Raw genomic sequence first — 22054 nt, 5'->3', positions numbered from 1 at the left:
TGTGTTCTATAGTGACTGGTGATAATGGAGGATGGGAATTGGGAGGGGGGAGAAGAAAAGAAATCTACAAAATAAAAATGTGACCCAAAATAAATCTCAATAAATTTTACACATTTTATGCATCTCCTTCTAAAATAAGAACCCTATGACCATGCTCCTGACGCAAAAATCTGTATGTGTTCTTAGATCTGAATGCAAATTGCATCTGCGTTTCTTCATTAACACGTGCAGATAAAATCATACGTTTCTTAACTGTTGTCAGTTCCTCTTTCTGTTGAACCTGCTCATCCAGTGCGAGATCCACTGTATCAGGAAACTCCAAAGCCAACCTTCAGCAAGGTTGGAAACTGCTTTGCAATTTCTTTCGTCAATAGTTGACTCTATTATCCTGATGCATTTTCTGGCACATACAGGCAATGGAGTCTGCTCCGAAGAAAGAAATTCCAAATTTTAAGAAACTTCTTCAAGAGGAGAATTTGTACCTGATTACCGAGGTATCTAGGATTTACGTGTTTTCGTTTCTTCAATTCTTTTAACACATTGGTATATCTTGAAATAGGGAACTTGAGTGGGTTCGACCAGCAACCTAAGACCCAGTGCCTTGATCGGGTCAATAGTCGGGTCGGGTTTAATAACTATGGCTGGAATAGTGTTTTTTTGAAAAAAAAATGTGGCTGAAAAGAATGAAAATTTTTTATGGGGAATCTACCAAAATGTCACTTTTTTTTGAAAATGTACAAAAAACTTTGATGTGCACACAATTTGTACAAAAATGTCACTTTCTTGTTGTCAAATGTCTAAATTACCCTTAATTTGACCTTTTTTGGAGCATTTAATGCTCCTTCATGATTGTTTTTAAAAACAATTAATGTTGTGATTTGATTGTTTAATTTGTATGTTATAATCATTGAAAATATGAATATTATATTGTAAAATACGAATTTAGTTAATAAAAAATGAATATAAAATCCTTCAAAACCCTAATTAACATTAAAAAACAAATTTATTGTCAAACAAACCCTAATTTCATTTATCTTCTTCATCAATTTTCTTCTTTCTTAAAAAGATATTACTTCATTTATCTTCTTCATCTATCTTGAAAAGTCAGTTATTACGAATTATTTATATTTCTATGTAATAGCTTACTTTTTTTTAGAATGTTAAAAACAACATGATGGTCTTGTTTTTTTAATATTTTTGAAGAAAAAACATACCAAAAATATTTTGAAAAATGTGAAGTATTTCATATTTAATGAAGTATTCAGTCATTTATTTCTGGAAATAGGTTATGACGTTGTAGTTGTTGTAGTTAAGAAATGATTATAAACATTAATGCTCCCAAACACATTTGAAACTTCTCAGCAGTTCCGACATTTGAACCGTCAAACTCGACATTTCGCAATTGTCGGGATCGACATTTGAACTGAAGTACCCAACATTTATACACTGTCGGGATAGATAACTAAACTATCGAATTGGACAGCTGAAAATTCTTGACACCCTTCATTTGACCTTGTAGTATTGCATAAGTTTAAATATTGGAACGTGTCACTTCCATGCTATTATATAGTCGACATTTTGATTGCACATAATTCTTATCATTGCAATCTCAACATTTCAGGTATGAACAATAATTTGAGATTCATCGTGTCGCACGGGGGAAAGTTTGTTTACGTGAATGAAGTGGACTGAGGACAAAACCACTTCCATTTTAGAGCCGAGCAGTATCATACTACCGGGGCTATTGTTACGGTTGAACGAGAGACTTGGTGTTTTCGATCCGCGCACAAAAATGAAATTAAAGTTCAAAGTTCCGAACATGAATATACCGCCGATCGAAATACTCAAAGATGAAGACGTAAATTTGTACATATCAGTTCATAAGGAAACTGCCCTCTGCGTTACGACTTTGGAAATCGGCCTGCTAAGTGTTGAAATGGAGAGGGATACAAATTACAGCCAACAATTATTCGCCACAGCGGAAGATCACCACACCGTACAGGATGACGAGCTCAATCATCAGCAAAGTGTCCCAAACAATAATGCAGCAGATACTCCAATTTTTTATGTTGCGACTGCACCATTAGATGAGATGTTCGACGATCCCTTACATGGTACAAATACTGGTAATATTGTCGACATTGACAAAGAACTATTATCATATTCCAAAAGTCCGGATACATGCTACTGGATTTTCACTGTGAATACGTCGGATGTTACCGAAAGACAAATATTTTTTTACCAAGAAAGAGTTGTACTCGAGAATTCGTCTACTTGCTTTGCGAGAGAAGTTTCAATCTCAGGTTAGCAGGTCAAGCCTAAAAATGTTAACCGTTGTATGAGTGGACGATAATTGTAAGTGGATGTTACGTGCTTCGAGTGTCAAGCAGTCCGCCATCTTCATGATCCACAAATTCAACAATGTGCACACATGTTTCATAGATTATCATCGTAATGCATATCGACATGCCACTAGTTCCGTAATTGCTGAGCTGATTATGGGGAAATTGGATAATACGTACGGATCGTATGATCCTACTGCTATTGCTCGTGACATGGAACGTGAGTTTGGTGTGAAAATTAGTTACCATCAAGCACGGAGGAGAAAGGTCGCTACTTTACATATGCTACATGGTACACCGAGTAATAGCTTTCAAAAACTTTCTTCCTACTGTCACGTCCTAAGAGAGAGTAACCCGGGGACAGTAACACACATCGAAGTAGATTATCGTAACAGGTTTCACTACCTTTTTCTAGCTTTCGGTGCAAGCATTCGGGGTTACCTGCACTACCTGAGGCCCGTTATTTGTGTTGACGATAGTTACTTGAAAGGTCCGTACAAAGGTACCCTTCTACTGGCAACTGCCCAAGAAACCAACAAACATATTACCCATTAGCGTGGGGGATCGTTGATGCCGAAACGAATAGATCGTGGATGTGATTTTTATAAAATTTGAAAGATCTTATAGGTGACTCGGACGAATTGATGTTTGGTTTGGACAGAAAAAATAGTATTCAAAATGCCATTTCCCACCTATTTCCTCGGGCTCACCACGGATGCTATGTTTGACATATGGAAGAAAAATTAATCCAGCGGTACAACAACGCAAGTTCAATATTTCTATTCAAAAGAGCCGCAAGAACTTACCGAATCGAAGAGTTTGAAAGATTTATGGGACAGCTTCGTAGGGTTAGTGCAAGAGTGTACGGGTACTTGGAGCGAGCAGACTTCCTATTTTGGTCACAGGCACTATTTGTTGGCCAACGGTACAACATTTTGACCAACAACAACGCTGAATCTTTGAACTCAAATTGAGACATGCCCGTTCGTTACCGATCACGTGCTTAGTGGAACACATTCGGCATACTATGCAAAAGTGGTTTTATGAACGTCGAGCAAGTGCAACCGCATGTAGTACTGTTCTGTCACCAATGATGGAGAATGAGTTACAAACGACGTTCGAAGCAGGTACTAGGCTGCGAGCGCATGGCTTGAAAAATAACTTAACACAAGTTGAAATATCCAACGACACGGACATCGTAGACTTCTCCGAAAAGACGTGCACTTGTCGTGAATTCCAACTGAATCGTATGCCGTGCGTTCACGCAACCCGTGCTGCTTGCTTAAGAGGTAAGTCATTATACGATCTCTGCTCACCGTATTACACATCCGAGTACTGGAAGGGTGCCTATGGAGAAGCTATATATCCTATTTTGCGTGAAGTGGACTAGAATGTTCCAGCCGAAATCACAGGTACTCCTATTTTGCCCCCCAGTGTGCGTCGTCCTCCAGGTAGACCACCCACACGACGTAAGCGATCCAGACACGAGTGTACCACATGGCTCAGGAAATGCACTCGCTATGGCGGACTTGATCATAACCGGACCACATGTTTGAACCACACTGTACCACGTCCGATGTAAGTAGCATTTTGTACATGAGTGGTTGAAGTTGTAAGTGAAGTGTTCCCCCGATGTCGTTTGTATATGACAATGTAAATATTGTATTATTGTTTTCATTCTCTTACGCATAAACATTACTCTTTGTTATGTTAACATTTACAGTACGCAAATAGGCACAACGTACTACATAACAGCCTCGAACCAAAATAAAATTTTGTTGTGCATAACATTGTTGCCATTGTTGACACATATAAATTGAATGTATGGAATATGAAAAGCTCAACCATTATACAAGTTTCCTTTGAAATGCATATTACGAACACATCATTTTTAGCGCATAACACTATCCGCAAAGTTTACAAACTACATTGAATGTACACATGAGGTTGTGTTCATTCACCCAAAATACATGTTACATGAATATCCATACTACATGCACAGAAAATTTCCCAGTACAACCCGACGGTTCATTTGTCGTTCCCGACAGATGGTGCCTGCCATTCTCGACAGTTGTTCGACGCTCCGTTTAACAAAATACAAAAACACATAACTTGCCAACGGGAGTTTCATACATGCTACAGAATTGGTTAAGCGTCACAAAATTCATCCCTTACAAAAAAGTACTATACATACATATGTAGAAACCCACACACGCAACAAAGCCAGACTCTTCACTCCGACCTAACACTTGAGCCTTCTTCCCCACCGTCATTATCCGAGCTGATGACAATTACCTCGGGCGATGGAATGTGAGCCTGTCCCTCATCCTCGTAACGTCGAACTTCGTCTGCATCCATAAATGGGATGACCCATTCAAGCACATTTCACCTTCATCATTTGCAACTTCGTCCAGGTTCGGAAAGGGAACGACAGTGATGGCTCTCCTACCACCATTCGAACTCACTTTCTCATCGTCCGAAGAAATTACGATAGGACATAGCGGGGTTGAACTGAGTGTCGGCAACGGCTCTTGAACTGCCAGTGATGAATTGCTTCGCGTGGACGATGCCATTGTTTTCATATGACAAAACAGACTTCAAATACTGTGATACGTTCCTACTACAAGATGCCTCAGAAAGACTCTCATATATTCCACTTGAGAGTGCAAGCCATATTTTATACTAGAGGTATATGAGGACATTTAAAGCAATTTAACAACCAACCACCATTTCATTTCTACTTAACACTTGATTGACCATTGGTGTGATGGTTAAGGGTGTAAGTGTACTTTAATACAATCCATAAATGGTGAGAATTATGAGTAAATTGTACCCATGTGCAAGACCTGCAATGGCAACATTCCTGCAATCAATTTGTCATTACATTACTTTACTAAATTTTTGTAGTCCTTAGTCACAATTGAATACAGTTTTTAAATTCTAAATCATATGAATTGCATGAAAAATTGATAAAATTAATGTCCCTGCCAATGAAGATGAACATTGGGTGACACGACAAGCCATTTTTCAAATAAACTTTAATTTGTACGAACAAGCTAATTCATACTAAAACGCATGTTGAAATAAACATACACCGGTTGTAATGTTGGGGCTAATGTAGCAAAGATAACACCGAATTTTTCATACTACGGTAATGCGAATTTTACAATAATCATTGTCCTCGATCCTTCGACCACGCTCCGTTACCCACAAGATCATTTCATACAATGATTCATTTGTGCAGGTATAACACCTTCAACTCCAATGAAATTAAAGTACAAAATACTACTACTTCATCAAATAACATGAACATCAATTTAATTAGAGTACAAACAAATGTCCTGTGTCCTGTGTCAATGTGCATTCCACTTAACCATATCCCAATATGGAATTGAAGTAATCTCGCAACCCCCCTTGAGATCATCAACCACATCATATGTGGTAGTATGTAATGGTCTCCACAGTTGCACCTTCAGGCATGAACCTAGGTTTGGATCCCTTTGGCTATTTTTTGGTGCTATTAACTACACCTCTTGATTTAGCCTCAGCCTTCATTTTGTTTGTACTCTTCATCATTCTACAAAAATTCGTCATCACACCTCGATGAACACACACGCTCAACTCAAAAATCAGCCCTCCGAATGAATCTGCTGCCTACCTGCATCAGGTGTCTGCTAAAGTGAAATGACACAGCAGAGAGTGTTCGTAACTATCCATCCAATCAACGTAAAAACAAAAAAATTTACTCACCTATGGAGTAGGAAACATGCATGCAATCTAATCACCAAAAAACGAACAACCCTTACATATATCATAAACATTATATGCCATAAATATAATGGTGAAGCCAAGATACAAGACAAGGAAGGCATCACACCAGACCAACAGAGGCTCATTTTCGCTGGTAAACAGCTTCAGGATGGCCGTAGTTCGATCGACTATAAAATTTATAAGGAGTCCACACTCCACTTGGTGTTGAGGCTTGGTGGTGGCAGGCATATTATTGTCAAAACCCTTACGGGGAAGACAATAACCCGTGAAGGTGACAGCTCCGACACCATTGATAATGTTAAAGCTGAAGTTGAGGAGAGGCATGTAGATTTTTCTGAAGACTCTGACAGGAAAAATTGTCAGTTCGTCTTGACAAATCATATGACTGGGATGTATAAGAATGATGATATATTCATTTTACTTCTGATGTTGATGTACCCTTTCACATTGAATGAACAATACATGCATTATGTCGTCAACGCATACACACAAAATTTACCGACAATACCATCCCATGCTTGCAATTAACATTTATTATAGCAAAACGATATGTACTTTACAAAAGACAGTTTAACATGTAGCATATTTCATGAACAATAAATGCATTATGTCATCAACGCATACACACAAAATTTACCGACAATACCATTCCATGCTTGCACTAAACATTTATTATAGCAACACAATATGTACTCTACAAAAGACAGTTTAACGTGTAGCATATTTCATGAACAATAAATGCATTATGTCGTCAACATATACACACAAAATTTACCGACAATACCATTCCATGCTTGCACTAAACATTTATTATAGCAAAACAATATGTACTCTACAAAAGACAGTTTAACATGTAGCATATTTCATGAACAATGAATGCATTATGTCGTCAACGCATACACACAAAATTTACGGACAATACCATCCCATGCTTGCACTAAACATCTATTATTGCAATACAATATGTACTGTACATAAGACAGTTTAACGTGTAGCATATGGTTGAGCAAGCGTATCCGTCCATAAAACAAACCAAATTAAAAACATGTCTTTGTTACGAACAACGTATCTACTGCTACATGAGACCTTACCAAACCACTTGAACTCACTTATTTCTTTACTCTCTTTACCCTTTTCCTCATGTATGAAGTACGGGTAGGTGGTGCAGGACGTCGAACACGAGTCGATCGCCGCCTGTTAGTACTGCACACATTGCCTCCCTTCTCTAGTATGGTCACTTGTGCCGGCAAGTCTGTGGCAGCGCCCATATAAAACATTTCAGCATTTTAGTGAAAAATTTCTGTGTGAAGGATGCCACATAGTTGTGGAATAAGATTATTCAAGAAAAATAGGCACATACCGTCCACCTCCGTGACGTCATGGGTCGATGGGCCTTCCTCGTTCTCGTCGCTCGGGAGGATGGGGACGGTCTCTCCTGGATCTAGTTGAAAGAAAATTGGGTGAAATGGACAAACACAAGATATGAATTATCATTTGCGTAGGGGGAAAGTTATTGGTAATAGAACCCAAATCACAGAAGTTGGAAAACATTATGCACGTACCGTTCATCTCCTGCATAACACCCTCCTCCACACGGTCATCGTCCTGTGGGCTATGTTCATCTCCGCCTTCCCCGTCTACTTGGAAGACAGAGAAAAAAGCAATAAACGAGTGAAATTGAATACATATGCGTATGACGAGATGAGACGATAGAAGTTGAAAAAAAGTACGCACGTACCGTTCACCTCATGTATTTCACCCTCGTCTGCATGGTCGTCGTCGTGTGGGCTCCGTTTGTCGCTGCCTTCCCCGGCTACTCGAAAACAAATAAAAAATTATTCAACGAGTTAAATTGAATACATTTGCATATCACGAGATGAGATGACAGAAAATACAAAATTTACGCACGTACCATTCCCCTCCTGCATTTCAGCCTCGTCTGCACGGTCGTCATCATGTGGGCTCCATATGTCGCTGCCTTGCCCGTGTACTTGAAAACCAAAAAAAATTAGTATTACAGTGAAATTCAATACACTTGCATATCACGAGATGAGATGACATCAAAGACAAAAATGTGTTACACAGAACTAACCAACATACCATTCACCTCCAAGTTCCCGATAGGCAAAGGACGGCCACCGTCATCCAAGCACAGGTCCATGTCTCTCCCATGTACATCTAAGTAATTTGGAAATTTCAAAAATACAATGGAAGTGGAAGTGCCATTGGACGGCGACACCAAAGTAGATATGAAGTCCCTCAGTCTGGCGAACTCTTAGGTGACGTGCTGTATCATTTCAAACTTCACAGTCCGCAACCTCATCTCGAAGAGGACGCGCTGGTCCAACAACATGACCTCCATGTCCTCCCTCATCACAGTCGGTCCACCACGCGTACCCTACAGCCCAGATGTCGACGGGCCAACCATTGGAGTGGGTAATGTACCAAACTGCCGTCCCGAGGATCCTCGTCATCCTCGGTGTTACCACCACCAGTCTCGCTAAAGGTGTCACCACCACTATCATCAGCCTTAGATCCATCGTTGCCGTTGCCCTCCGGTGTCTGACGATCATCGCTCGCAGATGTCTCACCGTCCTCAGCCCTTGCACCGGACTCGTCGTCATGGCCGTCACCCGCACTGCTATCCTCATGTCCCCTACTGACCGGTGCCGCCTCATGGAACTGTGGCCCGACAACACTCATAGCGAGGTCGTCCAGAAATTGCACCGGACAATCGGTGAACGGCACCAAACTGGCGATGTATGGCAGATCACGCTCGGCCCCCGTGGGACACAATGTGGCGTGCACGTGCAGCTGTAGAAACAGGGGGGAACGGGTAATTAAAATATATTGCATACTATTCCCAATAAAACAAAAGAATTGAAACGGAAATGAAAAATGTCCATGACGAGTACATCCCTGAAGAACGCATCATACGTACGCTACTGCGGTTGTTTCGTAGAGGTCCAACACAGAAGTCGGGGCGATCGTTCACCCATCCGCTCACCGAAGCATTCGCCGAGTTCGGGCACGGCCTCAAATGCCCAAACCTGTCCGGACAAAAATAAAAATTTGGACGAAAAACATAAAAATGTCGCATAAGTATCCATCCAAATAATGTACGTTACCCTTCCAATACTAACAAACAAAACACATAAACGTAATGTTGTTCGTACCTGCATGACGATCGAAAATTCGTGAATTGTGTAACTAACATCCTTCTCGTTCTTCATCTTTGCATCGCTCATTTTACGTGCCGAAGTACCCCGGAATCCATTCAACAAACGCCTATTCCCCACTTTGGCCCAAGGGTATGAAAAAAACAGCTCCAAGTCATCGACGAGAGAGCGTATCCTCATCAATGTCAACATTATTATGCGGAGCAATGATAACTCCTTCAACAATCAGAGCAAGTCCAAGCTTGTATCTATCTGCCCGGGGTGTCGAAGCACGGACAAACGTCTTCTCCAACTGGGCACATGAAATCTTGTCCAGCGATTTGAAATACTTTTCCTACAGCCTCCTTTTCTTCAATGCTTTGCTCAACCGATCACCCTTTGGAAACGAGTCAGCATGCAGTCCAGTCACGATAGCATACTCCTGCAGTCCAAATCGGGTAAGGTGGCCCTGCACGTTGAACTACAACTCATGGGACTTATTGCAACGTATCCCTCAGCACACAAGGGCCTGGATTAGTTGACCGAAAAACTGAATCTCCGAAATGTCAGCAAGAAACACAAGGCAGCAGTTCCAAAAGTCATCCCGCAGTTGGTCGTCGAAGTTATCCATCACCATTTTGATGTACTTGAGGTTGCTCCGTTACGGGATGCGCGCGGGCAACCGTACATTCTCCGGCACCAAAAATTGAAATTCCATCTGTTCTGCACATGAAACGATAATGGTCAGACCATAAATCAATACCAAATGAATATTTCAAAGAACAAGCGTACTTCGGAAGAGCATACAACCACATCAATTGGAACAAGTAATACGATAAACGTATAATAACAGATCGTCTACCCAAACGTATAAGAACAGATTATGTCGAATTGTGCATGCAATGTCGAACTAAAAAAAATGTTACTAACAATATTTTGAATGTGCAAAAATACGTCCGGCAATGAGATATGAATGTTCGACATACATGTTATTTCGAAACGCACGTGTGCATGTCGTCACTGCCCACAGTCATGTGTCGAGACACTGTCACCGAAACCTGTGTCGACAAATGACTGCACTCGTCTGGCAGGACAGTACCATCTCTCATCTGTCAAGAATGCCTGCAGCTAACTGTCAGGAACGATAGTTTTCAACAAGCACATGTGATACGTATGCATGGTGCCCCAACACACGAACTTGGTACAAAACAACGGAAATCCAGTCATCACAGTCGAAAAACAATTACAAGTGAAAACAAACACCCTCTAAGTCCTTTTCTATAGGATGTCTCATTACACTATCGTCTTGCAAATGTAGCATATGGATTGTAAGGTGCATATTGCAAAAGGGTTCACATCGTAAGTATAATTAATGTAAATAACCAAATACAAACTTCTAAGAATAAACGAATCTATGATGGGTTCAAAATATAATTAGAGAACTAAATATGTACTCTATAAATGTAAACAATTTTAAAATACACATGTCTACATGTCCATGTCCACAAACATTGTCCTAACGAACAACATTTTAAATCAAAAATAGTTTGTATCAAACCCAAAATTAATCGGGCACGGCCTCAGTTTCGACATTTCTCACCCACTGCCATTGCCAACCACCCACTGTCCACAACAAAATATTTTCATTATATCAACCAAAAACGTATTCAAATGTAGTGTTACCTGTTGATAGTTTCCCATTTTCATGCAATGTGAAAATGGACTTCGATAAGTTGTCAAGTTCAAGCAGTATATTAAGATGCGAAAGATCCCTAAGCAGGTTGAGATGTTCATTATTTTTTCCCACGACAAAGGTCAGGTATAATTTTGATTTGTCCAATTTAGTGAACAACTTGATTTTAACATGTCATTAAGAAACACGTGAAATCAACAGACTTTAAATAATGTTAGAACATCATAGGGCGAGTCAAAGAACAAAAGGACAAGGTCCACATTTATTTATTCATAACACAAATATTATTAACATAAGTGCACTCATAAAAGTGACTAGTATCAAATGTGAAATTTAGATTCCTATGAGAAATTTATTTTTTCTACAATACTACTTTATTTATGTCAAATTAAAGTTTATGAATCATACATACAACTAAGCGACTAATACTGAATATCAACAAGGAAAATGCACGTACTTTTAACAAAAAAAAAACATATACTTGATGTAACACAACTGCAGAAACTCTAACATACGTGCATAGAAACAAAATTATCACCAGTACAAACATGAAATATGGTTTCTTTTGGCTTTTGTTTTTGACAAAGCATATATAATTCGATTAAAACAAAAAGTAATTGTCCCCAGTAAATTTGTAGTCTGCTACACGAAACATGTATCTCCATTCAATTTAGTACTAGATCCCAACTTTTCACCAAAATCCAGGATCCATATGGTGCAGTAGGCTCTGCCACCAAAATTTGCATAAGCATGTACACTTAAATTGATCAGAATTAGTAAATTTAGTGGAAACTCCTTCAAACATGGAAAGAATTTACTAACACGATATGAAATCTCATTATATCATGCATCACCAATCATACACATAAAACAACCATCAAATTAATTATGCTACTAAATCATCAACCAAGAAAAAGTAAAATCCATACCATCACCGACCTGCACAACATGTCCATAATCTCCATCTTTGTTGATGTTTTCTTTATTTCAGATTAAAAAAACAATAAATGTATGCAATTGTAATGCAGAACAATTTATCAAACAAAAGAGGACGGGTCCTTCAAACATAAAGATTTTTTTCACTCATAGTATCATGAAATCAAAAATTTTAAATGTGAAGGATAATTTGTATTATCTTTCTAATATTTCACTTAAGGTAGCTCCACCGATGCAATACATAGTCCATCAAATACACACCAAAAACAAAAACCCATACATCCTTTTTCACAAAAGGCAAAAACAAAGAAATGATCCACAGAAACCATATTACCATACGTACGAGTACTGCTGGGCAATCAGCGGACAACATCAAAAGATTGCAGCACTGAGAAGATCGCGATTTGGGTTTCTATTTTCGGTCATCGGAGTCGGACTGGGTTTCACAGTTTGAGGGACTCCGTTTTCGGTGAGGGAGACGAGTTCGCCAGCAATTTGCAACTTCGATGGGCGATTTATCCACAGAAATTGGACTGGGTTTTCGCGATTCAGGCTCCTTTCGTACTCACGGCAATAGGGATTTAGGGATTTGCCTTGGATTTATGGATTTCTCTTCGATTTAAGGATTGAGTTCGCCGGGATTTAGGGATTGAGTTCGCTGGGTTTAGGGATTTGGGGGTTCCTTTCCTTTCCTTTCACATTCTGCATTTTTTTGGTTGCAGGATTCCATTTTGTCTAACTAATTTTGTACAATTTTTTGATTGGTCAAATCTCATTTAATTATGATATGTAGGGTATTTAAATTTAACAATAAGGGCAAATATGTCTAAAATTTTGTAAAATTGATATTCTTGTAATGTAAAAAAAAAAAGTGACATTTTTGTAATTATGAAGCCAAAAGTTAACTATTTTGATAATTTCCTCTTTTTTTATTTGCGTGTAATATTATTTTACGGAAGAGTGTATGGTTGAAAATAAGAGAGCAAAAAAGAATGAGAAGAAGAATGGGGTCAAACGGGGACATAATCAGATGGTCTTCATCTTCAAAAGGAAATCAATTTCCTGTTGTGGTTAAAGCTAAAAACCAACGCAATGAACATCAGTGGTGGATCTAAAGGACGGCCAGCGACGCCCTAGCTGGATCTGCCGGGACTTTTTTTTTTTTTTTTTTTGTTAGTAATAGATTTAATTTTTACCTTATATTGTTGATAATTGATTTCATTTTCAAGCATCCCTTATAGCTTACTTGGTGAGAATTAGCTTTAATATACTTCAAGTCTTAGGTTCGAATCTTTGTCAATGAAATTGTTATGTATTATTTTTATTCTATAATTTTTACCAAAATTCAATAAGAAATGGACAATGAGGATTTGAACCCATGATCTCAAGCAAAGGTAGTGGAAACTTAACCATTACAATACCTCTTGAATTGTGTTACTAAATTTAACAAAATGATATTTGTTATGTTTTGATTGTTTTAATGCAAACAATTTTAAATATTTGAATTCACACCCTTCCTTTGAATTATATAAAACTTGGCAACAATGTTATTTGATGAATTCTATTTATTCTTATAACATAATTATATATATTCATTTTAAACAAAATAATTGTTATATTATACTTTAGGCCTTGTTCGATTCCTTCTTTTTTTAAAACTACATTTTTCTTTCTTCTTTTCATCCATACATTTTTCAATAAAATAATATTATACTTAAATTCAAAAAATTTCTTTATTTTTAGTCACACGTTCAGATGTTCTTTATCAAATCACGATTCCAAAATGCATTTTTTGCCAAAAAAAAATAGATACCAAAAAGACTTTTAATATTTTATTTCGGCCAACGGTAGATAGTTAACGACCGCCCGTGTTGACTCAAACTCCTGAATTCGCCACTGATGAACATAGTGAGCTCTTCACTGGCATACTTGCTTACTAGAAGCAAGTTCATTTTTATTCTCTTGATTCTTAATTATCGTGAACCTTTAGCTAGATGATATAAGAAGCATATAAAGTGAAAATTACAATTATGTAAACAAATTCAGCAAGATTCTCAGATAACATTTTACTGCCTTTTGAGAGTGGTGTCAATGCTCTCCACAAAATTAAGCAAGAATCCATCTGAGCCATGATTCGCTAGCAACGAAACTGCTATAGGGAGACCATCATGTGTGCCTAGTGGTATGCTTACCTGTTTATTTCACAATTTCATCAATATTAGTGATTAATCAATGATAATAGCAAGCAATAAAGAGCATAAAGAACTGAAAAACGAGATAGAACCTGGCAAAACCCAGATACTCCTGCAACAGATAACAAACTTAAAGCCCTGGCGTTAAGAGTTTCCCGGGTGGTTGGCTCTATTTGTAGCTTTGCTGGAGGGTCAGAAACTGTAGGCATGGCTAAGATGCTAGAATCCTATGCAAATGAAGAAATATAATAGCATTAGTGGTTGTAGATATAAATGCATTGCTGCTGATATCATAAGATGCACAATAAATAACTTGGATCGTTGAAGGATTAAAAAAGAGAGAGAATATACTCCCAATAAAGCGTTGAGAGCTGCGCGCAGTTCAGTCTTCAATGAATAGCATATATCTATTTTTTCATCAGTTGTCTGGAGAGCTTTCCACACTCGCTCTGCTATTTTGGGACCTAAATCAGGCTTGACTGAGAGGACCCATTCACTGTGATTGTTCTTGAATTCATACCTGAGCTTCATAATAACGTTGTTAAAGGGCTCAAAATATATGATGAAGACATTGTGTAAAATTTAATATAAAATCTTGCCAATCGATTCAAAAAATGGATCGACATGACACCCAAAACAATGAAAAGAAAACATAATATACCAACATATATCCAAACAAATCTTGTTCATAATTTGCACCTCTGAAGCAAGTGTCTGGCGCTTGAAAGAGCTACCAATGATGGTATACTATCCTCTTGGTTTTTGGTTCCATTATTACTAAAATACTTCAAACTTGGAACATTGTCCTCAACGTATTTCCCAAGACTTGCATATTCTATTTTCTGACCTACAAAAATCAGGTACACTAGTAACATATGTATTTGTGTTGTGATGCCAACCTAAGTAAACGTTATATCTTAAAAGTATTGTGCAAACTTCAAATCCCCGATAATATAACATTTTGAATGACAACAACATACTTCCATGTAGCTTCTCTATTGAGCTAATAAGAGCTTCTGTAAGTCGTTCAGATGGGATGCTTGACAGTTTAAAACAATCTTCTGCAATAATAAGACGATTGAATCTCACAGGATTATCGTCTCGCAATTTCAATAGAACCTTTCCAACACGCTTCAAAATCACAGGATCTCTTGCAAACCATCCTGAAAGAGAATTTTGAGATGAAATCGTTTGCCCAATGAATGTCGTAAATCTAAAAGCATAATCTGAGACAGCATCAAGTGGAACGAGTACACGAAAGTCTAAAATAGGAATACACATACAAACTTGCAGCAAGAAAAAGTGAATTGGAGTGTTGGTGTCATCTGTAAAAAGATAAACTTTGAAACAAAAGTTTGCCCACAAGGGGTTTGTCTTTTCAATCAATTTGATTCGTTCCACGTTTTACGGCAGCGATTTAAAACCCTTCCATTGATTTTAATTTGATAAGAAAATCATTAGCATTGTTGTAGTAAAACATCAATTTTATAGAGTTACAGAAATTGGCAGCTCTTGAACTCATAGTGCTATTTACTAACATTTGGCACTTAGCAAAAAAGACAGTTGAGTGTCCAATCATCGGTAAATTATTCCTCACCTACGGTGTCAAAACTTTGTGCCATAGGAATGACTCCAGAGGTTGAAACAATTCCATGAGATGGTCGAAAACCAAAAATCCCGCAATGTGATGCAGGAACTCTAACACTTCCTCCAGTGTCAGTACCTATAGCAGATAACACGTTTTGATTCAACTAAGGATAAAATAGAATAAGAAATGTTCTCTAATGCGAAGAAATTCACCTAAGGAGAAATCTACAAGCTTTGCACCAACTGCAACAGCAGATCCACTAGAAGATCCTCCAGGTATCCTATCTGCCGCACAGGGATTAGTTGGCGTCCCGTAATGTATATTTTCTCCATTTATGCTGCCAAAGAAACTGTATTTCAGCTATCTTATTTTTGTGACTAACGTAGATCTTCAGTCCAACACAGAAGAATTAGTTTAGAAGTGAAAAATCACCATTTGAAATGCATCTTAGTAGCATGGTTCGTGGGGACTGAAATGGAAACTTCATCCTTAGTTCACCGGTCATATATGTGTGTTTTTATCGACAAATTATCAACTATTAATTCGACTAATGGCTTTTGGAAAGCTACTTAAATTTCTGCAAGAAAACTACATTTGTGACGAATGCATTTGATGTAGCTTGAATATTAAAACGGCGATGGACATAGGTGCAACATAAATTTCATGTTTTAACGCATGGAACTGTTAAATGTGGCATTAATTTGTAATCTTAGGAAATAAATAAGGTTACATGCACTTGAAGAAAATGTATCAGGAAAATACATGATGCAAATTCATGAATTATTAGGTGTCCATTTATATTCCCATGTCTCTAGAGTTATCCATGTAGTCCTATAAATAGAGGTCATTCTTGTAGTCTCATTGTAAAGAAAAAAAAAAGAAGAAAACATTATTGAGTGTGCTGTAGCAACTCAAAAATTATCAATAAAAATTCAAGTTTTTCTTCAACACTTCGTTTCCGCACTAACATATTTGGTATCAGAGCTATAACTTGTGATTGCATTTTTTCATGGCTTTCATACAAATAGCTTCGTTGTTTACATATTCTTCTAGTCAAGTCCCAATCTTCGAAGGCGAGCATTATGAATACTGGAGCATCCAAATGCAAACTTTCTTCATCTCCTTAGATCTTTGGGATGTCATTGACGATGAGGAGTACGAAGAACCATCCGAAGACAATGAAAATTACGAAAAATTGCAAAAAGAATTTAAAAGAAAAGATGCAATGGCTCTCCGCTATATTCAAGGAGTCGGGAAATCAATTTTCCCTCGTATCTTTGGTGTTAAAAAAGCCAAAGATGCTTGGGAAATATTGATGCAAGAATTTCAAGGAACGGAGAAAACGTCGCCTTGAAACTTCAATCCTTATGGAGAGACTTTGATAATCTCCAAATGGAAGAACGAGAATCGGTTCGTGTTTTTTCTTCACGAGTAGCTGAGACAGTAAATCAAATCAAAAGCTGTGGTGACACAATTACAGATAAAAGAGTCGTGGAGAAAATGTTAAGATGCCTTCCTCCAAAGTTTGACCATGTTGCAGCCGCAATTGAAGAATCGAAAGACTTGTCCAAAATGACCATTTATGAGTTAACCGGGTCACTTCTTGCCCATGAGCAAAGGATCAATCGTTCGAGTAACCAATCCACTACCGAACAAGCTTTCCAATCAAAGCAAACATCAAAAGGAGGATCGAACAACTATGGAGAACACAACAGAGGCTCAAATCAAACAAAACAAAAAGATAGCTATTGGAAGAAGGGTGACAAGCAAAGCAAATGGAAAGGCAAGCAAACACAAATTTCTGGTGGTAACAATCCAACTTGCATAATTTGCAAAAAAATAAATCATGAATCAAAGGAGTGCTACTTTAGATGCAAAAGGTGCAAGATCCCCAATCATTCTCAAAGGGATTGTTGGTTTCAAAATAAAGAGATGACAGAAAGAAAAAGTGCAGCAAACTTTTCTCAAGAGAGCAAGCGCCGCGAGCATGGAATAGCAAAATCAATAGCTATTTCATCCAAAATGGATTCAATCGAAGCACGAGTGAATCATCTCTATATGTCAATAATCTTGGAAGAGACTTTCTTGTAGTATGTCTTTATGTGGATGATCTTCTATACTTTGGTACAAGTAAAAGCATGGTGGAAGAATTCAAGAAAAAGATGATGAGAGACTTTGAGATGAGTGACTTGGGTCAAATGAAATACTTTCTTGGCATCCAAGTCAAACAAAGCCCGGGAAGAATTTTTTTTATCTCAAGAGAAGTATATTAATGATTTTCTAGAAAAATTCAGCATGAACCAGTGCAAGCCAGTCTCTACTCCAATGGGGCCGAATAAAAAATTCCAAGTCAATGATGATGCTGAAAAAGTAGATGCTACACTCTACCGAAAGTTAATTGGTTCACTCATCTACCTCAACACAAGGCCGGATATCACTCAATCAGTGAGTTTACTTTCCAGGTTCATGAATGAACCAAGCAAAAATCAAGGCATTGAGTTCAAAAAGGAAAATAACTTCAACCTTGTTGGCTACACTGACAGTGATTGGGCAGGCTCACTTGTTGACCGCAAAAGTACATCGGGCTACATCTTTTGTCTTGGAACAAATATTATTTCATGGAGTTCGAGGAAGCAAAGGTCTATAGCACTATCTTCTGCAGAAGCGGAATACATTGCAGCTGCGGATGCCGCTTGTGAAGCAGTTTGGCTTAGAAGAATTCTAAAAGACTTGATGTTTGAACAACAAGAGCCAACAACAATACATTGCGACAATATGTCAGCAATTGCTATGACAAAAAATCCAGTTTTTCATGCCAGATCGAAGCATATTGAACTACGTCATCACTTCATTCGAGATTTGGTAAGTCGAGAAGAAATTTGCATGGAATTTATCAACACAAATGATCAGCCAGCAGACATTTTAACAAAGGCAGTCACATTTGACAAGTTCGACAAGATCAAGGAAAAACTCAAGATTACAAATTAAGAGGGGGTGTTAAATATGGCATTAATTTGTAATATTAGGAAATAAATAAGGTTACATGCACTTGAAGAAAATGTATCAGGAAAATACATGATGCAAATTCATGAATTATTAGGTGTCCATTTATATTCCCATGTCTCTAGAGTTATCCATGTGGTCCTATAAATAGAGGTCATTCTTGTAGTCTCATTGTAAAGAAAAAAAAGAAGAAAATATTATTGAGTGTGCTGTAGCAACTCAAAAACTATCAATAAAAATTCAAGTTTTTCTTCAACACTTCGTTTCCGCACTAACAGGAACTCCGAGTATGGAGTGAACGTCCAAAAGGAAAGTTCATAGTTGAATGCAATCAATTATTGAAATCTTTTTGCAATTATTTTAGTTGCAGACTTCAATTTATTTTATTTTTTTTCTCATTTTTTTTCATTTATGATAAACGCACACTAGGCATTAGCCTTTTTCTTTTTCATTTTTACTGATCAGGAACTTGGGGATTTTGGCCGTAACCAAAGTTTCAGTTTCCATAGATATCCTCTCCAATTTTCTTGGCCGAACAGTGCCTGATTATATATTCATGATCTCTCATCATCTGATATCAAAAAAAGTTTCTGGACAGATGCACAATTAAATATCATATTAGCTATTGGAAGTTCAATGATACTTGGATTTGATTGAACAATTCAGGACAATAAGTGCAGACAAGTAATATCCTGCCAACATTTGGAAATTCGACATATCAGAAGTGGAGGATTATCTAATCTAACCTGTAAGCCATTTCATCCATTACAGTTTTTCCAACACACGTGGCACCTGCCTTGAGCATATCCAAAACAGCCGGAGCAGTTGATACAGCAGCAGAATGCGTCCTCGCCCAGTCCGGATTCCCAAAACCAGCCACATACCCATCCACATCAAATCTGGGGAGAAAAATTGTTAATTATTTTGAAATAAAAAGCATATATTATTAAAAGCTGTCGAAGAGACTGACATATCTTTGACAGCAAATATGAGCCCAGTTAGTGGAAGTTGATGAGATGAAGGAGGTTGCAGAGTGAATTTCTCAGTGTAAGCTCCGTAATCTGATGAATTCGTCGCCATTGCAGAGGATTTGGCAGTTTCTCTGCTAATAAATATCTTATCTAAAATAGAAAGCTGCAGAGTTAAAAGGTCCAAAAAATGTGGCCACTTGTGACTGTATGTTTGGCTAAACTTATTTAAGTAAATTTGAAAATATAAAGGTAAGAACTTATTTTTCGAAGGTAGAAAAAATAGAATTTTATAGACACGTTTAGAGAAAAACTATAGAAGTTTCACGAAACATTGTCTTAGGGGTTGTTTGGCAAAACTTTTAATATAAATTTTGACAGATTTTAATAATGAAAATTCGATAAAAGTTATAAGCCACATAAAACATACGATTAAATTAATTATTGACTATAAATCCATTTTTTAAGTTTTTCCAAACAAGCATTTAATTTGTATCATATTTGTTGGGTTGTGTACCCATATGGTATAGTTTTGCAAATATAAAAATAAAAATTATTTTTTACCGAATAAAATTATGTTTGCTTATAGCATTTATTTATTATTGAGTATGCGAAATTAAAGTGCCTATGATTACTTGTGATAATATGAGTTAGGTACTTGTGATAATAGATCATTTACAGAAGAAGGCTCACCATCCAGATCGTATAGCATGCTGAACAAGGCGTGTGCTGAGAGATGCGTATCCATTGAACACATAGAAAATATCATTTGGACTATTCGTGGATAAATCCATCAGTTAGATGAAAAGAACATCAAAGAAACAAATAGTGGAGCACTAACTTTTACGGTTCAATAGTAAGATAAATCATAACAGTGCTCATAATCCCTTGTGCCACTGGACGCCTCTGAAAACAATAAAATACAGGTTCTTTACGTTAAGAAAAGTTTATAGGGCCCTTCAGTTGCTCTCTCGCAACAGAGCCAGAGTGAGAACTATACAAGAGTTATAAGAAGGGGAAACGGATAAGAATGCAAACATTAGAACCAATTTCAACAAACGACTCGCTATTACGATCGTCAATGGTCAACAGCAACTTCCGCCGTAGCTGATCTTCGATCCTGAATTCGCCACTGAATTTATGAGCAATATGTTAAAAGGCTATGCTACACAAACTCTCTAGCCTTAGACTCCCAAAACCTTTAGAGCATTAATTAATAAAACCAAGCTTCCTATTAATGTGCATTATCTGAGGATAAAGCTCCTCCTGTACTCAAACCACATCAATTCTTATCCCAAGAGCTAACAGAATTTATCAAGAATTACATCACCCTTGCAACTTTTTTGGATACTGAGGACCAAGTCCAAGTACAAAGTAATGTCCGTAGGCATTCCCAGCTAAGGCCCAACCTAGACTAATCAGGTTGTTTAGAAGAGTTTAGTGATCCACTCAATAAAAGAAATAATCCCAAGTTGACAATGAATAATACTAAGCCTAAGAGAAGCAGATCATAATTAAGTCTAAACATAATTGTGCAATACATAGTAGCCCTATAGAATGAAAGCTTATCTTCTTTTTTAACTCCTATTTTCTTCACAGAGCTTTTGAAGGACAGGCATAATGAGACACTTCTTCAAGAACACAATCAACAAAATATAGTTAAATACCTAAAAGTTAGCGGTAAGCAATTCCACATTAGTAGACCAGTACAGTGGCGGATTCAGCGTTGAGTTTGGACACAGGTTACAATACAAATATACATGGATTTATCTTTAAAAAATAAAATAAAAACTAAGAAAAAATTAGACATTTTCAAGGGCAAACATGAGCTATAGCAAGGTCGAGCCCGTGCCTGGATCCGCGGACCAGTAATTTTTTCTCCCAAAATAAACAGGAAGATAAACAGTATTTAGTGGTGTCTGTGTCCTCAACTACAAGTCTACAAGTTTACAAAGCAAGTTTGACAGTCAGCCAATTGCTCTTTGTATCCTGCAAGCCATAAATAGAATAATTAACTTAGTCAACAAGGTTTTTTTTTTTTTTTTTTTTTTTTTTGAAAACTTGATTAGTTGGAGCAGCACTCAGAGAGAAATATTAACTCGTCCTGTTTTCTGAACAACCCAGCTTCTTCCAAGTTATTCAAGGTAGCATTATGCTCAAAACCATTGCTGTGAAGAAGCTCTTTCCTAATTCAAGAGGATGAAGCTGAGTTCAAAATTTCTCAAAAGATGATACCCATATCAAACAGAGGAACACAGTCTTGAGAAAATGAAAACCAAATGGTTAACCCGACTTGCCTTAAATAGACAAAATTCTTTTTTGGCAACCTCGAATTTGTTATTGAAAACAAGACCAAAAGACGTAAGACATTACGATCGTGCTAGATGTACAGAATGAACCTTT

At 37.5% G+C, this 22054-nt stretch overlaps 3 protein-coding genes across 3 annotated transcripts; 1 reads left to right on the top strand and 2 right to left on the bottom strand.

Annotated features, from left to right (window-relative positions):
- Positions 1 to 5443: 5443 nt before the first annotated feature.
- On the top strand, positions 5444 to 6860 carry LOC111368634 (polyubiquitin 12-like). The gene has a single exon (XM_022989987.1). The coding sequence runs from the start codon at positions 6027 to 6029 to the stop codon at positions 6639 to 6641; it is 615 nt and encodes a 204-aa protein (XP_022845755.1). The 5' UTR covers positions 5444 to 6026; the 3' UTR covers positions 6642 to 6860.
- A 134-nt stretch (positions 6861 to 6994) lies between these two features.
- On the bottom strand, positions 6995 to 8304 carry LOC111368635. Its single transcript, XM_022989989.1, has 6 exons — positions 8214 to 8304; positions 8026 to 8103; positions 7852 to 7926; positions 7676 to 7750; positions 7474 to 7554; positions 6995 to 7365 (listed from the first exon to the last, which is right to left on the bottom strand). Exons 1-6 carry the CDS (start codon positions 8272 to 8274, stop codon positions 7223 to 7225), a joined length of 513 nt encoding a protein of 170 aa, XP_022845757.1. The 5' UTR covers positions 8275 to 8304; the 3' UTR covers positions 6995 to 7222.
- A 5493-nt stretch (positions 8305 to 13797) lies between these two features.
- LOC111368633 (amidase 1-like) lies at positions 13798 to 19836 on the bottom strand. Its single transcript, XM_022989986.1, has 9 exons — positions 19654 to 19836; positions 19430 to 19582; positions 15893 to 16017; positions 15690 to 15815; positions 15073 to 15255; positions 14792 to 14939; positions 14444 to 14612; positions 14185 to 14319; positions 13798 to 14092 (listed from the first exon to the last, which is right to left on the bottom strand). Exons 1-9 carry the CDS (start codon positions 19761 to 19763, stop codon positions 13967 to 13969), a joined length of 1275 nt encoding a protein of 424 aa, XP_022845754.1. The 5' UTR covers positions 19764 to 19836; the 3' UTR covers positions 13798 to 13966.
- Positions 19837 to 22054: the final 2218 nt, after the last annotated feature.

The sequence above is a fragment of the Olea europaea genome, chromosome 19 (assembly GCF_002742605.1).
Source record: "Olea europaea var. sylvestris chromosome 19, O_europaea_v1, whole genome shotgun sequence".
Taxonomy (NCBI): domain Eukaryota; kingdom Viridiplantae; phylum Streptophyta; class Magnoliopsida; order Lamiales; family Oleaceae; genus Olea; species Olea europaea.
The sequence above is the reverse complement of the archived record's forward strand: the minus strand, read 5'-3'. Positions and strand labels throughout refer to the sequence as shown.

Bases quoted from the DNA above. Each gene is read 5' to 3' on its own strand.
- LOC111368634 (XM_022989987.1), top strand. From the start codon at position 6,027: ATGACACAGCAGAGAGTGTTCGTAACTATCCATCCAATCAACGTAAAA.
- LOC111368633 (XM_022989986.1), bottom strand. From the start codon at position 19,763: ATGGCGACGAATTCATCAGATTACGGAGCTTACACTGAGAAATTCACT. The intron at 19,583-19,653 runs GTCAGTCTCTTC...TTTTCTCCCCAG, and splicing joins ATATTTGCTGTCAAAGATAT to ATTTGATGTGGATGGGTATG. The intron at 14,940-15,072 runs GTATGTTGTTGT...TGATTTTTGTAG, and splicing joins AATAGAGAAGCTACATGGAA to GTCAGAAAATAGAATATGCA.
- LOC111368635 (XM_022989989.1), bottom strand. From the start codon at position 8,274: ATGGACCTGTGCTTGGATGACGGTGGCCGTCCTTTGCCTATCGGGAAC. The intron at 8,104-8,213 runs GTATGTTGGTTA...TTGGTTTTCAAG, and splicing joins CGGGAACTTGGAGGTGAATG to TACACGGGCAAGGCAGCGAC. The intron at 7,555-7,675 runs GTACGTGCATAA...TCTTTCAACTAG, and splicing joins TGTTATGCAGGAGATGAACG to ATCCAGGAGAGACCGTCCCC.